The sequence below is a fragment of the Babylonia areolata genome, chromosome 18, assembly GCF_041734735.1.
Source record: "Babylonia areolata isolate BAREFJ2019XMU chromosome 18, ASM4173473v1, whole genome shotgun sequence".
Lineage (NCBI taxonomy): Eukaryota > Metazoa > Mollusca > Gastropoda > Neogastropoda > Buccinidae > Babylonia > Babylonia areolata.
In genome coordinates, this window is record NC_134893.1 from 47067856 (window position 1) to 47085896 (window position 18041).

At 44.2% G+C, this 18041-nt stretch overlaps 1 protein-coding gene across 2 annotated transcripts in view; it reads right to left on the reverse strand.

Annotated features, from left to right (window-relative positions):
* Nucleotides 1-320: 320 nt before the first annotated feature.
* The window catches only part of LOC143292849 (uncharacterized), a 290755-nt gene continuing 273034 nt past the window's right edge, over nt 321-18041 (reverse strand). Inside the window, exons 158-167 of one of the 2 annotated variants that reach the window (XM_076603474.1) lie at nt 17530-17853; nt 15457-15636; nt 13731-13853; nt 13081-13263; nt 12176-12325; nt 11540-11722; nt 7836-9955; nt 6903-7002; nt 3488-3627; nt 321-1067 (exon numbers count right to left, since the gene is read on the reverse strand). In XM_076603474.1, coding sequence (XP_076459589.1) covers nt 1010-1067; nt 3488-3627; nt 6903-7002; nt 7836-9955; nt 11540-11722; nt 12176-12325; nt 13081-13263; nt 13731-13853; nt 15457-15636; nt 17530-17853 — 3561 coding nt within the window. In that variant the 3' untranslated portion in view covers nt 321-1009. Of the gene's footprint in view, nt 1172-3487; nt 3628-6902; nt 7003-7835; nt 9956-11539; nt 11723-12175; nt 12326-13080; nt 13264-13730; nt 13854-15456; nt 15637-17529; nt 17854-18041 lie in introns of both variants that reach the window. The other variant, XM_076603475.1, reaches the window with a different exon arrangement.

Consider the following 18041-nt stretch of genomic DNA (forward strand, 5'->3'; position numbering starts at 1 on the left):
GGCACACACACTCATAGAGAGAGAAAAAGAGTGAGTGTGAGAGAGAGGTGGGGTGGAGGTGGGGGTGGAGGTGGGGTGGGGAGGGCGGGGAGTGGAGGGAAGGAGTGCGGAGTGGGGAACGCAACTCTCGAGGCTGCCCAGCCTGAAGCTCACCACTTTCCTTTTGATCTCCTGTCCTTCAAGTGGCCGGGCTTTCAGTCGAGCGAAGGCAAACGTTAGATGTTTGGTACTGATATATAATTGTCAAAAGTTCTTGCACTCGTGCGAGTCACGCAGAACCACACTCGACACGGGGCGTACTGCCAGCAATCAACTTCAGATTTTGCCAATGCTTTGGAGGGGAGGGGGTCGGGGAGGAGGAAGTGGGTAGGATTTGGAAATAAACGCAGTATTCACGGAAAAGTCTACGCATTTATATAATGGAAGCCCGTCGAAGTGATACAAGTGTTCAGTACATATGCAACTAAAAATCAACATAAAAAACATACCCCCCAAAAAAAACAACAACAAAAACAAACAAAAAACAACAGCAACAAAAAACAAACCCAAAAACAACAACATAAAGCCTCATTTCTCAAAACAAATCACAGAAAACCTCTACTTGTTACTGCCTCCAAGGGATAACTGATGTACCCACATACATTTCAGAGCCCCTCGCAGAACACATCCCAATGAAACGCCAACAAAAAAAGAAAAGAAAAAAAAAAAGAAGAAAAAAAAGAGAAGAAAAGTAGGAAAACAACACACTGACAATGGGAGAGGAAAGTTCCGAACAAGTGGAGCATGCAGAAAAGCGACTGCACGAGAGAACAAACGAACGGGGCCGATCAACTATTACAAAAACCGCCCATGAATATGGTAACTATCATTATTACACGAATAATAGGACAGAAGATTATACTGGAATGATACCAGTTTCAGGAAGTAAATAAACACGAGACAGTCGAAACGATCGAAGCTAGGTCGGCAGGCAAGGTGAGAATCCGATGAGAAGTGACCATCTCACGACTCAGAGGGCGACCATTTCCTCCTGATCCTCTTGTCCCATGGGCTGAGGTTCGTCTAGTCTGTAAGCAAGCAGGGAAAAAGACGGACATGACGATGACGGGGGGAGGGAAGGAGGATGGAAAGGAGGAGGTCGGTCAGGGGTGAGATGGATCAGCGGAGCACCCTGCACATGACAAACACAGCAAGCACCCCACGCGTGTCAGTTTCAAAGCACCGCATGCAAGCCACCAACGTGTAACAATAATCTTGTCATGCATCAGCTGTTTTTAACTAGGCTAGTTCACTAATTCAGTAAGAAAACAAAAACAAGACAACAACAAGAGAAACAAAGCCTTAATGGCCCACGTGTGATTCCAACTGAGTTTTGAAAGAACTGGAAGTACCCCCATCCCCTCCCCAACCAAAAAGAAAAAAAAAAGCTATGTTGTTTGATGGCAACAGGCAGCTAATCAAAGAAGTTCATGAAATGCACGAGATAGGTTAGGCTCGTAGGAATCACACAGTTCATGATTCTAGTTCAGATCAGCAAACAACTCGAACTCGCGACTGATTACCAGTAGTTCTGTTCACTATATATCAAAATTCACAAAACTATCGATTTCGAACACGTTTTTTTAACCACCAGAAACCGTCTTTGTAGAACCGAACTGAAGTGCTGGGATATGATGTAAAGTTCTCCTCCAGTTTATCGAAATTGATCGATATTCCACTGTTTTAATGTGTAGGTAATCTGAAGAGCGAATTTATTGATGTTTAAACCTTTTCAACCGCAGTAAAACATATCTTAGTACTTCTGCTTTATTCATTCATATCTTTTGTTGAGTCGTCTATTCAACTGTTTTCATCAAATGACTAAAATTAATGTCCCCCTTTTTCTTTTATCTTCTTTAAAAACCGACCATAGACCAGGAAAACGTTACACGGACATGTGTAATGCGTGTTAGAAGTTTGACGGTGTCGAATCCTAGATCTTAGGGCAAGTAGATCTTTTATTTTGATGGTTATATGTGAAGAAAATGCAATGAGATTGGTGGCCTCTGCTTAAAGCATTCTGAGAATAAAATTCAGCGTCATTGTAACAGTCTACATTGACGTGTCTTGTTTGTTATGGGCGATAAAGATGGATAAGCTGGGCATTTGTTTTATGTCGCATTGTCATTAAAGGGAACTTTATTGGTAAGTCAAGACCATGGTAATAGATAAGCAAGGGACATGCCTCTATTGCATCTAGCCCTCTTCCTAAAGAGGGACTAATGAAGCAAATTGTAAACACAAGGAAGAAAAGACCAAAGCGCAATGAAAACACATACACTACTACAATAAAGTTCCCTTCTTCGAGATTATCCCACCCTCCACCGCCATCCTGCCCAGAACAGAGCGAATAAAAAACATAAACGCAAACGAAAAGAAAAGCATGCAAGCACTACATCCTAAACGCAAAGCCCTCGCTTAGCAGTCAAACCCACCTCACACACTAACAGACACAGAGAGGGCAGACAGAGAAAAGAGAGTGAGAAGGAGCCCACACAACAATCATTAAAAAGTATGAATAATCATTTCAAAACATATCGCCCCAAAGCACAATGTAAACACAAAGAAGACGATGATAGCAGCATGCACAAGAGCATGACACACACAACCCTTTTCACAAGAAGGTGCACAAAAGGATGTACGAAAGCAACAAAAAAACTTTGCATTCAAGAGTCATGCCAACAATATGGTGAACTGAGTAAGTTTTTTCTTTCTAATTTCATTGTAAGGAATAATGACTTTTTTTTGTGTGCATTCTTGGTGTTTTTAAGTTTTGTAAATGGACACGTTTTTGTCTCTGAAGTTCTTGTGGATAGTTTTTATTTTTTTAAAACATCATGGTAAAGTATTCTACTAAAACCCTAATTGTTTATGAGCCATGCTTTTAAACTCTCGCGTTTAGGAAAATGCATTATTAGCTTATGTGAATGTCTTTTGTCGTTGACTAGGAAATCATCAACAACTGGATGTGGTGCGTTGCCAGTGACTAAATTATGTACAAAGAAAGGAAATAGCTTGTCACTTACCACAAGTACAAAAGGAATGCACACACAAATAGTTACAAAGGATGGTGCCTTTACCCACAGAATGTCCTCTTGGATGAGTACAGTTAGTGTTAGGCCTTCATTCGGAGTGTAAAGGACAAACAGCCTTTCGATACCATAAGCCATTTGAAATGTTTTGGATGAATGAGATCAGATAAAAACTTTCCCCACAGAATATTCATATTCATACCCTATTCCATGGGAGAATTATACTGCTCCTGGCAGATGTATGAACTGTCATTGTATGACAAACTAGCATGTACAAGTCAGATACCATCAACGCGCACGCACACGCGCGCACACGAAAACACACACACACACACACACACACACACACATAGCAAGCAGGAAACAGAAACGCCTATTGTGGTGGTGCGCGAATCCCTTCCGACGCAGTGACTCACTTCCCGTACGTTGGGTTGTAAACGGTCGGGGGGCTACCGGCAGCTTCTCCCCCGGAGTCCCCAGGCTGCTGCTGGTAGGCCATGTTGATCTCACCCAGCTCCTGCACCGTCTCGTCTGGGGGTAGGTACATGTTCAGCATCTGCACCATCACAGACGGGGTGGGGTGGGGGGGGGGGGGGGGTGGGGGGGTCCAGTTAAGTCCGTTTGTGTTGGTGGGATGAAGCATGTTTCACTCTGTTTGTGCTGGTTGTGCTTGATGAAGGTGTTATTCTAGTGTGCAGGTAGAATCACCCTCCCGCCCCTCCCCTTCCTCTCTTCTCCCTCCCCACTCCTTCCATGGTTCATTCTTTGAGGTTGGGCCGACACCTTGCTCTCCTTCCCCCCCCCCTCCCTTCGCCCTCTGCCCCCACCCCACGTCACTTTCCCTGCTCTGCTGTGGCTCTTTCTGATGTCATGCCCTCCCCCACCCCTCCACAGCCCCCCAACCCCCTCTTCTCTCCTCCCTCCCAACTCCTCTTCTGCGATTCATTCTTTAAGGTCGTGCCAAAACTGCCCCCCTCACCCCCTCCTCCTTCAACCATCCCCTTCCCTTGTCAGCTGTTCTTTGGTCAAAGAGTTTGCCTCAGTGGTGTGCTTATGCCACAACCTATTTGCCGGCGCAGCTTGTAAAGTGCGATGAGCAGCGTGTGTGAGCAGTGTGCTAATATGCTAATAGGGCCTTTGATCAGTGCCTTTGCTCCCTCCCCGCCTCCCAGACCCACTTATTTCCTGACTCCCTCCTCCTCCTCTGCGTCCCCACACACCCTTCTTTCCTCCCTCCCCCCTCCTCTGTGTCCCCACACCCCCTTCTCCCCCCCCTCCTCGGTGTCCCTCCTCTGTGTCCCCACACCCCCCTTCTCCCCCCTCCTCTGTGTCCCTCCTCTGTGTCCCCACACCCCCTTCTCCCCCCTCCTCTGTGTCCCTCGTCTGTGTCCCCACACCCCCTTCTCCCCCCCCCTCGTCTGTGTTCCCACACACCCTTCTTTCCTGCTCTTCCTCCCCCCCTCCTCTGTCTCCACACCCCCTTCTTCCCTCCCTCCCCCCTCCTCTGTGTCCCCACACCCCTTCTTTCCTCCCTCCCCCTCCTCTGTGTCCCCACACCGCCTTCTTTCCTCCCTCCCTCCCCCCTCTGTGTCCCCACACCCCCTTCTTTCCTCCCTCCCTCCCCCCTCTGTGTCCCACCACCCCCTTCTTTCCTCCCTCCCCCTCTGTGTCCCCACACCCCCTTCTTTCCTCCCTCCCTCCCCCCTCCTCTGTGTCCCCACACCCCCTTCTTTCCTCCCTCCCCCCTCCTCTGTGTCCCCACACCCCCTTCTTTCCTCCCTCCCCCCTCCTCTGTGTCCCCACACCCCCTTCTTTCCTCCTCCCCCTCTGTGTCCCCACCACCCCTTTCTTTCCTCCCTCCCCCCTCCTCTGTGTCCCCACACCCCCTTCTTTCCTCCCTCCCCCCTCCTCTGTGTCCCCACACCCCCTTCTTTCCTGCCTCCCTCCCCCCTCCTCTGTGTCCCTACACCCCCTGTGTCCCCACACCCCCTTCTTTCCTGCTCTTCCTCCCCCCTCCTCTGTGTCCCCACACCCCCTTCTTTCCTCCCTCCCTCCCCTTCCTCTGTGTCCCCACACCCCCTTCTTTCCTGCTCTTCCTCCCCATCCCTTTCCCGCGGTTGGTTCCATGAGGTCGTGCTGATATCGTGTCCTCTCACCCCCCCCTCCCCCACACACCCCCTTCCCCGGTGTTTGCCCCTTCCCTGCCTTCCTTCCAAAGGATCCAAGCCTTGTCATCCTTTGATGGAGATGTTGGTATGTCGGAAAATTTATGCTTATGTGATCCTTGATCAGGTGGACAATCATACCCAGAGTTTGTATTTTCCTCCCCTCACACCTTACCCCCCACCCCCACCCCCCTTCACGCTCTCTTCGTGACGTAATATGTTAAACTTGTTATCACAGAGTGTGTATCAAAGTAGGTTCTGAATTGCAGTGATTCATGATCAAGCAGTGTTTGAAAGAACAAATCGAAACGGAGTGGCGAACGTGCCAATCAGTCACTCAGCATCATGAGGACGAACCAAGATTGGTGAAACTCTTTCAACCAACTGGGGAGTGTTGTAGTTCATTATCACTACTGATCACAGTGTGTTGGGAGGGAACGATTAAAAGTGAGGCACACAGTTCTCCCATTCCTCTACACCCCTCTGAGGAGATTCAGGAAGTTCAGAAAGGCTAGAAACGACACAGAGAAGTACAAATTTGTGTGATTCAGTGCCGTGCGCTGTTCTTCAGTAAACACCTTATAAAGGCCACTTTATATGGTCCTGTTTTGGGTGTGAAGAAAGAGTGCGAACCTACCCTATCTTGTCCTGTGCCACCCCTTCTCAACAAAGGGATAACAACAGGCTAGCGGTAGTCATAGAAGTTGTGGCGGTGGTGGTGAATCGTAATAACTTTGTTATCCCAGTGACAGAAATGTGTTGTGTAGTCTGTGAAACAGATTACTAACAGAACAGCACATTTTTGGCATACGACACATGTGACACACACACACACACACACACACACAAACGCACGACTGAGTTAGAGCAAAGTAAACCGGATAAAAACATTACCTTTCCACAATTTAGTACACTCACATCCGCGCACACGTACGTGCACCTTTTTGCATGCACACCTGAACAAAACATTGAACAAGGATGGTGAAGTGTGTGTGTGTGTGTGTGTGTGTGTGTGTGTTCGAGTGTGCGTGCGTGCACGCCTAGAGTATTGTGTGTATGTGTTTACATGTGTTTCATCTGTGACAATTGTTCCTGGCTCTAGTGCTCAGTTCTCTTCCGAGACGATTTCAGTCTCATTCATGCTGATTTGGTTTTTATATTTCAGCTTCAGTTTCTCAAGGAGGCATAACTGCGTTCGGATAAATCCATATACGCTACACCATATCTGCTAGGCTGATGCCTGACCAGCAGCATAGCCCAATGCGCTTAGTTAGGCATTGAGTGCATGCATATATCTTTTGTGTACCTATCAGAGTGGATTTCTTCTACAAAATTTTGCAAGGAGACAACACTCTCGTTGCCATGGGTTCTTTTTCAGTGCGCAAAGTGCGTGCTAAACACACAGGGGACCTCGGTCTATCGTCTCATCCAAATGACTAGACGCTCAGTTTGATTTTCCAAGTCAGTCAAACCTGGGAGAAAGGCGAGAGCAGGATGCGAACCCAGACCCTCACAGACTGTGAAACGGTAGATGGGCTACTTCACCATTCTGCCACCTTCCTTCTTGTTTTTTGACACAGTAATCTGACTGTGTAAAAATATGCAAGAACCGTTTGATTTTTTCCTTTTTTTTTCTGAAAGAATCGACACATATATGTGGAGGTACCTGAGTCTCGTACTCGCGTAGATAGCTTGGGGGTTCCGTGAAACCAGCACTGGCCGCTCTCATCTGGTGCGTTTTGTAACGTTTCATGAACTTGTTGTACCTGTCAGACAAGAAAGTAGAACATTTAGATGGAGTCTCTTGTATAGTTGGCGGTTTTGGTGATCTTATGATGACCCGTATTTCATCTTAGTTATAAAGGATATAATAATAATAATAATAATAATAATTTGATTTATAAAGCGCCTTTCCATGTAAAACATGCTCAGTTGCGCTGTACAATGCAGAAACCCAGTCGGGCCGCATGGTTTTGAATGCATTGAAGTTTATTTAGTTTGTTATCAGGGAGACCAGCAAGAGGAGAGCTGCAGTAATCTAATCTTGATAGTATAAACGAAACTGCAAGCTTGCTGGCAGCAGCAGTGGAAATGAAAGAGCGAATTTAAAAGCCTAACCTGCGAAGCTCACAGAACTAAGTGCGGCACAAGTGTTTGACATAAGCATCCATAGACAATGTTTCATCTATGTAGATGCCAAGGTTTCTCACAGACTTGGAGAAAAGGTATGTCGCAGCCAGAAATAGACATACAGGTAGAGGTATCCCTCTGTGGTATTTTTTTTTACCATTAGATATGGATGTACTACTTGGGATGACAATCATGTGTTTCACATTCACACAATACAGCCTGCTCAAGTATGTGCGGGTTATTTCCACATGTCTTGTGCCCCGCACATCACTATCACGTTGGCCCATATGTATAAAAGATAAGAAACAAAAGGAATAAGTGATTACTTGATCTGTATGGAAATAAACAACAACAACAGAAAAGCACGCAATGTCACACACAACACACAAACACACACACGTGTGTGTGTGTGTGTGTGTGTGTGTGTGTGTGTAGGCGAGGGCAGAATTCAGAAATAGCTCTCCCTCACCTGGTGTAGGACCTGACAATGACGATAAGAGCCACAATTCCCAGGACGATGACGATGCCGCCCAGGGCAACAAGGGCGGCCCATGGCTCATCTGACCACCAGACGTGAGACTTGGTGATGGATTTGCTGATGGTTGAGGCGTACTCACCGATATCTGAATGGAATCCAGCTTCAGAAACACTCTCAGAAATGTCATCAAACTCATCGGGGGTGAAAGGATCACGGATTTCAAAATCCACATCATCCAGGTTAAAGATCCGGCGGCCAGCCGACCAAGTGGGTTTGACGTCTTTGTTCTCCACCAGCAAGAGGGTTTTAGTGTCAGCCATGACGAACACAACGTCGGTGCCGTCCTTGTCAAAGTACAGTATGCGGTTCCTTTTCACCAGACGATATCGAATGATCTCAATGATGACGATCTTGTCGTTGGAGTCCTGGAGGAGTCTCCTAATGTCTTCTCTGAAGGGGACTACATCTTGAGGAGAAATTCCTTTTAAAGCCAGGATGAAGCGGTTCCCTATCTGTATGATGTTCACATGGACGTCAGTTGTCTGAGACAGGGCGGGGACTCCCTTGTCAGTGGCTTTGACAGACAAGACGTATCGTGCAGGTGTACTTTCTAAGATGCTGAACCTGATGGTACTGTAAAGATTGCCTTTGCCATCTAAGTAAAAGCGACTGTTGTTTGTCTGGGGCTGAATTGAGACATCTCCATAACTACCAGCATCTGGGTCAGAAGCCACAATTCGATCAATGAATGTCCCTGGATTGGCAAAACTGGAGACAGCAAAGACGTATACAGCTGGAGTATCCTGTGGGTAGACGGGGTACATAAACTGCGGTGCATTGTCATTGACATCCAGAACACTGACCAGCAAGTACGTGTATGAGTAAGTGTTGTAGACGTTTTCTATCTGTCGCTTGACTCTGCCTACACTACGCTTACCAGTGCTGATGTAGCCAACTTGGATGGTCAAGTTGTAGAACCCAGTCTGTTCACGATCCAAAATTCTTTCACGAGTAACTATGCACTTGTTGTCAGAGGTTACTCGGGTAGTGAAGATGGCATCAAATACGCCCACACCATTAATGAAAACGATATTACAGAAGAAATTACGTCCTTGGTCAATATTAGCAATGTCCAAGATGTATTCGTTGCTGACAGAGACCGTGTCTTCAGTGGTCTCCAGGATTTGCCAGTAATGGAAGAGACTGGTGAAGCCAATGGTGCGGACAACGTTGGTCTTGGTGACGTTGACTGTGACGGGGGCTCGGCTACTGAGTGGCTGCCAGCTCCTGTCGATAGCGATGATATAGAAGAAGTAAGAAGTGGTGTCGTCCAGGAGTAAGTTGTTGCGGACGTATACCACGCCATCCAGGGTCACTCCAAAGTAGGTTTCGGCCAACGGGAAGTTGTCGTCGATCATGTAATCAAAGTATGCGTTGTCGGTCTCTTTGTTATAGGGTTCACTGTTGTCCTTGTCCACAGCAGTGACGGTGAACAAAGTGCGACCCACTGCCCATGAGTCCTCAATGGTAGCACCGTATCGCAGTTCAGTGAAGGTGGGACGATGGATGTTGCGCACAATATTGACAGTCAGCGTAGCTCTCGCCGACTTGGGTGGAATGGCGCTGTCTGAGGCTTCAATGGTAATGTAAAACACGTCAGGAACCCCAGCTTGCGATAGCTTTTCTGCTAAAATAATGTTTCCTGTGAAGGGGCTGGCAATGAAAAATTTCCGCTGAAGTTCTGAAGAGGACACGCTGACAATACTGTACTGCAACTGTCCACTTGGTGTGTTAGCTGGATCGGCGTCTGTGGCAAGGACCTGCTGCACAACAGAGCGCACTGGGAGATATTCAGACACAGTGACGTTGTAGGAGTCCTGATCGAAAACAGGGGTGTTGGGGTTACGGCGCACGTTCACGATGACCTGGGCGAGGGCGCTCCTGGGTGAAGCCCCCTGGACTGGACTGTCGACAGCCTGGATGTCCATGGTATAGAGGGTGGTGCTGTCCAGCAGCAGTGAGTTCCTCACTCGGACAATGCCCGAGCTGGAATCCACATCAAAGTAAATGGACGCCGGTACTGAGCTCAGCATGGAGAATGTGATGCGGTCCTGTAACAAGACAGTATTTATCATGCACTGCTTGGAGTCACACATTTCAACAATATATAAAACAGACATACAAAATACCTATATTACACATAAAAATATATATTTCAGTACAAAACATCACAGAAGACAATCACGAAAATTACCTGTACCCATTCCCGACTTATCAAGGAAGTAGTATGAAATGAATTTAATTTGCATGGGGCGGAAAAAAAATTCTGCACAGTAGGTTGTGTGTTCACATAGAGACAAAAACACAGGGAACAATCAAACAGCAAAAACACAAACATACTTACACACACAAACGCGCGTGCGCACAAATACAGTTTTTGTTTTCGAAGGTTAAAGAGATGAAAAAGAAAATGGAGAAAAGAACATGGCTAACTTTGAAAGTATCGTGTTTCACATGCATTTTGGAGAGTACCAGCGGTGTTTTTTCTCTCCTAATGAACTGAGGCAACGAATGCCAGAAACAAAGCACAACAAATATGAACAGATTTTTTGTCTGTTGGCCCAAGAGCATAAATCAGACGTCCTGAAGCAGACTGAAATGATGGGAAAGGGTTGTGAAAGTGAAGACTAATAAATATGTACATATAACCGGGTTGGCTACAGTCTTCATGCAAATCGGTCACGAGTAGTTTACCCTCCTTTACAGGAAGCATTATTTCTCATCAGTTTTTAAAATTATGAACACTTACTAATACATGGAATTATAGTTTTTATGTTATTAAAAGTTAGTAAGATTATATTTTTTTGTGATAACGATATCATTAGGTCAGAAAGCCTATGATACTTTTAAATCAATATTTATGTGTAGGAATTTTTGCGCGACCTTCACAATCTACTGTTATATAAATTACCTTCTACATGTCTGCGCCTATATAGATTTTTACCTCATGTACGACTTTACCACAACATCATGTAATATAGGTATTTTCCGTCATCTCTGATTTGAATATAATGGAAACAGAGTTCTTGTGGAGACATTCCATGGACAAGAAGCCACAGAAGTCTCCTTATAATAAGCCTAACGTTTCAAGTGTCCTTTGATCTCACAACAAGCCCTTGCTGCAGTATTTTGCACTCTTTGAAAACATTAACTCTGGGCTTGTGAGGATGGTTACAGTAATCCAGCAGGGACAGAGAGATGAAACTGCTTCATGGGTTTGAAATGAACGAGTCTTTACAAGTCTAATATGCCAGCATCAAGAGATCCATCACACTACGAAAAAGGATCGAGGATCTCTGGAAGTGAAGACAAACTACGTTTGACACAGGACGGTTATTTCTAAGAATGCCGTGATAAACAATTCTGAATACAGAATAGGAACACGGTCTGTCAGAAAATCTTAGAACAAAATTAACCATGGAGCAAATAATAACTAGTGTTTCCATTACCTAGCATTCACAATCTATTGTTTGAATGATTTATATGTAAAGCGATCACAGGAACAGAGCACACGGATGGGTGAATGGAAAGGAAACTCGCACGTGCATTTTCAACTTGCTCATTCATCGCCTATACAGATCCTATGCAGTAAACAGCTGCTACAGCATGTTATTCCAGAAACACAGGCCACTTACAGCATCGGCATCAGAGGCGGTGACACGGACCAGGGACTGCGAGACGCCAATAGTCTCATCCACAGTGACGTTGTAGACAGACTGGGAGAAGACAGGGCCGTAACGGTTACGCACCACTGTTACCCGGACACGGATAAAGGATGATCGACGCAAAACGCCGTTGTCAGTGGCAACCACGTACAGCTGGCAAACAGACAAAAGTGTACGTTTCTGAAATTGCAATTCCTGACAGAAAGCATGTTTTAAATCCATATGCACGAGTACGGTACCAAGTATTATGAAGACTACATATGAACGCCTGGATAAGAACTCTTCAGAAATACTGCCATTGGCTATCAACAGAATATATATATATATATATATATATATATATATATATATATATATCTTTTGACGATGCAATAACAGCTCCGAGAAGTAAATCACCTGTCAATCACTACATTCATCTGTACAAAAGCTTCAAGTGAATGAATAAAATATTAGATTAGCAGAAGCATCACTGTTTCACAGTTTCTATATGAAAACTCATGTTTAGCGTCAGAGCAGCAAGCAGGTCATCTATCGCTGGAATGGTACAGAAAGAAACGGAGGGACATGAAATAGTGACACCCTGATGACATGATCACCAGAACTCACCACATAGACCCCAGGCATGTTGGTGTCATCACTCAGTCGAGAAGACACGGCCAGCGCACCACTGGTAGGGCTGACGTAGAAGTACTGATTCACGTAAGTTGGCTCTGACTTCTCGCCATCGATGTTGTACGTGATAGCGCCGTTCTCGCCCTGAGAAAATTTAATTTATATATTTTCAACATACATGTTTTCAATACGTAAACAACTTTCACTCCTTTGATTCCGCTAACTAACCAACAACACTAAAACCTACACCTGCTTAAAACTGGAACACATTGTAAGATACAGTTATATGTCAATATAAATCTAAGAAATAACATAAACACTCTCTCTCTCTCTCTCACACACAGAGACAGATACACACAAGTATGTTCACGTACACGGTTTCAGTTTCAAGGTTTTACAACATACTCACTGGCTGATACCTACAAACGAACACACACACACACACACAAACACACACACACACACAAACGCATACGCACAAATGCATGCAAAAACATAAGTACACACGTGCTGCAACACACCGTCCACATTAGCAAACAGTAGACTCACAGAGTCGGAATCGGTAGCGTTGAAAATTGTACCTGTTCAAAACTGGAAGTCTTTGTTAAGACAGTTACCTGTTAATGGATACGTGAGAAAAATTCTAAAGATTTGGATATTTTCAGTTAGCACAGATACACATCTTGCTGGAAGCAGCAATGGTTTTGTTGGTTTCAGCTGGATTAAATATTATCAATGTCTAGTGAAAATTTCCCTGACTTGTTTCACTTTCCTCGTTCACCCCATGCTCATACATCAACGCACATATCTCATAATAATCCCTCCACATAAAGCATTTATACAAACACATATACACACATAGTTCGCACACGAGTCCGCAAAGCGAACAGTAGACTCACTGAGTCGGAATCGGTAGCGTTGACTTTGAGGAAAGCCACCCCCAAGGGCTGGTCCTCATTGAGGGTGATGGAGATATCTCCGTGCAGGAAGCTAGGATCGTTGGCATTGCGAGTCACCAGCACTCTGATTATAACAGTGGTGCGTACAGAGTTGTCATCTACCCGGAAGGCGACAAGGCGAATCTGTTAAGAACAACAATAACACATACACCACATTTTCAGTCCACTTATTCACTGTAAGTACATATTCATAGCAATAAGTAATTCTATGATGTCATTCTACATACTGTATTGTTTCATGCCAAATCATTGAAAACAGATACTGATACGCAAACAATATTTCAGCAAACATCAACGCGTTCTTTGATTCATACTTACGGTAGGACTTTCATACAAAAATCAATAGCGGTAATATTTCAAACAGGCCGGTAACACCAGCTTTCCTGTTATTTTAAGAGCGCAACATTTGAAGCATTTGTACTATGTGTAACTCTCCATATTACTCCTCCTTTTCATAAAATCAAATTCGACAAGTCACAGAGACAGGCCGTCAGCCCTGAGAAGGCCCCTTGCAGGTGGCTGGGTTATAAGGAAAATAATTTGAGAAAGTCACTTTCTCAGCTTGTTATAAGGAGAAAGCGAAGACTCACCACGAAGGAGTTGGCATCATCAGACCTCAGACTCTGAGCCAGAGTGATGAGGGCAGTGTCCACATCCAGTCTGAACAGCGTGGAAGCAAGGCCGTCTCCTGTGATCTCGTACTTCAATGCACGCTGGAACACAATGCCATCATCATGCTGATTACAGATGGTGAATTTACCACGCTGATCTCAATGAGATGGAATGGAAAACAGATCTCATGGCCTGCGACACTTTTCAGACTTGTTGAATTTAAAACCAATATATCTTTCACATGAGATGTTTGATTATATAACTTGTGTTTATTAAACACAAAAGTATGAGTGATATTGTAATATTGAAATATCTAATAGACCCTGAGAACAAACATGCAATTTGTTTGCTAAACACACACACACACACACACACACACACACACACACACACACACACAAAACACACACATAGAATATTCATCTTCGAATAAACAATCAATAAAATTGCGACCACATAAAGAAAAACAAAACAGACAAGAGGCAATGCCTTCAAGACGTGCTTGTTGTACACGCTTTATCCAGTCAAGGAATAATGAAAAAAAATCGTTAAAATGTGTTCTGTATTCAATCTCTCTCTCTCTCTCTCTCTCTCTCTCTCTCTATATATATATATATATATCAATAAGCTTGGGAGAAAAAAAAAAAAAAGCATTCGAACGATATGCATGTTCACTTCAGAATCAAATAGACTTATTCATACCGCTATGGCGCATCTGACGTCACTTGACCAAATCTAATATTAAATAATATTAAATCTAATATCATTATCATTATTATTTTTTTTACTGCGATAAAGATATTATTGTATTGGAGGTAATAACACCGTTCAAATAATATTTTTTGGTCTTTTTATATCTCCATTATTTAAGGAATTCAGCGGTAAAGATGTTGCCACTGCCTCAGGCAAACCGCAACATGTAGCTCTTTTCTCAAGATCTGCACACACCAGTCTAGACAAGGCTGACCAAAACTAAGTGAAACGGTTGACTCAAATTTTCTTTTATGTTCATTCGAGTCAATTCAGTGTCAGCTTTAGAATATTCATATGCAGTGCACACGTCGATGGTGTAGTTTGTGTCACTGTATGTGTTCTGTCTAGAATTTGCATTTGTTTTCTTTTCATTGCGAACAAGAAAAAACGATGTCATACTGTCTTCTTACCAAACATAGCCTACGCAATGGGAAGCGGTATTACGGAGATTTTGGATCCAGATCAAACCTCAACGAAATAAACCGTTAATGATCCGGAAATACTGCTTAATTCGGAAGACTTTCAACCTATCTTTGGTATAACTGTAAAGATATTTATTCCTACTATGTTAAATCCAAATTAGGTATTGGCAGACAAAATATTTCCAGAGAAAATGGCAATGTTAAAGTTTACCATGGACACACAGACTCACACACACACACACACACACACACACAGAGACAACTGAACACCAGGTTATATCACAGACTCACTTTGTTTACACAAGTGAGTAAACAAAATCTCTATATTACTAGCTCAGAAGACTGCCTACATACAGCACCGACTTAGGCAAGCTGGTGACATCGAAACATATTAAAGATGTCTATACAGACAAGTATTTCTGAATGTTTCTTTCACAACAAAGTGTATGTGCATTTTCAACGTTACAGCTGAGCCACAAGCAGAGCTTTCTGCAAGTGGAAACGACAAAGAATTGGACGCAGCTCTTACAGCCAGTGGATCCGTGGCGGTGACCTGAATGATGCTGGTACCCAAGGGTGTGTCTTCGGGCAGAGTGACCACGTACTCGGATTGAGAGAAGGCAGGGTTACCCTCACGTCGGATGCGGATGGTCACTGTGATCTCACTAGACTGGGCGGGGATACCTCGGTCAGAGGCCCGCACAGTCAACTGAAATACGAACCAAACAATCCTAGATTATTCACAGGCCAGCGAACAACACACAGCAAGAGTGTAATTAACGACACACGTCACAGAAAGAGCGTAATAACAACACACGTCACACCAAGAGTGTAATGAACGACACACGTCACACAAAGACTGTAATTAACGACACACGTCACACCAAGAGGGTAATAAGAACACATGTCACACCAAGATTGTAATGAACAACACACGTCACACCAAGACTGTAATGAACAACACACACCACACCAAGACTGTAATGAACAACATACACCACACCAAGACTGTAATTAACAACACACGTCACACCAAGACTGTAATGAAAGACACACACCACACCAAGACTGTAATTAACAACACACGTCACACCAAGACTGTAATGAAAGACACACACCACACCAAGACTGTAATTAACAACACATACCACACCAAGACTGTAATGAACAACACACACCACACCAAGACTGTAATGAACAACACACGTCACACCAAGACTGTAATGAACACCACACACCACACCAAGACTGTAATGAACAACATACACCACACCAAGACTGTAATTAACAACACACGTCACACCAAGACTGTAATTAACAACACACACCACACCAAGACTGTAATGAACAACACACGTCACACCAAGGCTGTAATGAACAAAACACACCACACCAAGACTGTAATGAACAACACACACCACATCCAGACAGTAATGAACAACACACGTCACACCAAGACTGTAATTAACGACACACGTCGCACCAAGAGTGTAATGAACAACACACGTTATACCAAGAGTGTAATAAACAACACACTTCACACCTAGACTGTAATAAACGACACATGTCACACCAAGAGTGTAATTAACGACACACGTCACACCAAGAGTGTAATTAACGACACACGTCACAGCAAGAGTGTAATAACAACACAAACAACACACGTCACACCAAGAGTGTAATGAACGACACACATCACACCAAGAGCGTAATAACAACACATGTCACACCAAGACTGTAATTAACGACACACGTCACACCAAGAGGGTAATAACAACACATGTCACACCAAGACTGCAATGAACAACACACATCACGCCAAGACTGTAATTAATGACACATTTCACACCAAGAGGGTAATAAGAACACATGTCACACCAAGACTGTAATTAACGACACACGTCACACCAAGAGTGTACTCGACGACACACGTCACACCAATACTGTACTTAATGACACACATCACACCAAGATTGTACGTAACGACACACGTCAGACCAAGACTGTACTTAACGACACACATCACACCATGACTGTACTTAACGACACACGTCACACCAAGACTGTACTTAACGACACACAACACACCAAGACTGTACTTAACGACACATGTCACACCAAGATTAATGAACAAATCTCGTCACAACAAGAGTGTAACTGACGACACACGTCACACCAAGAAGGTAATAGCGACACACGTCACACCAAGACTGTAATTAACAACACACGTCACACCAAGACTTAATTAACGAACACACCACACCAAGAGTGTAATGAACGACATACACCACACCAGCAGAGCACTGAACAACACCAACAGGAAAAAACATGTATGTTCGCTCACATTTGTCTCAGAATAAGAAACTGCTGTAACTACCCCAGTTAATTTTGTTGAGATTTTTTTTTTTTTTTTACAAGTGTGACACGAATAAAAAAAAAAAAGTCCAGGAGTTGTATGATCATGACATGAGTCTTGATAACGGGACAGCTCTCTCTCTCTCTCTCTCACACACACACACACACACACTTTCAACTTTCCAAAAACACACATTTTGCAATCATAATGACCCTCAATGCCCATCACAGCATTCCCCCCACTCACTCTGTAGACATCCAGTGGAGCTGCAGTGAGCGACACACGGGCGCTGATGTTTCCGACAACGGGGTCAATCTGGAAGAAGGTCCTGGTGTTGGCATCACTGACAATGCTGTAAGTGATGATACCGTTAGGGGTCGTGTCGGGATCTGAATCCACAGCCTTAACAGTGACGATAGTGCTCAGGACCGAGATCGCCTCAGACACCACGACGTCAGCATTGGGGGCTTGGACAAAGGAAGGTCGGCCTGTGTTACGTAGAATGGTGACCACTACACTGGCCGTGCTGGTCTTGCTCAGGGCGCCCAAGTCACGTGCGATCACCCGGAACTGGTGACAACACAGAGGGACATTAAAGAAAGGCTATTTTTTCTGTCTTCTTCAAGAGACGTGGAGACGCATTTTTTTATATATATTTTATTGAATTGTAAAAAAAAAGACACAGACTCCTTTGACATTCTGGAATACGATGGAGTTGTATTCAAAGTTTGCGCAAAATAAATCAATTAATGTTCTGG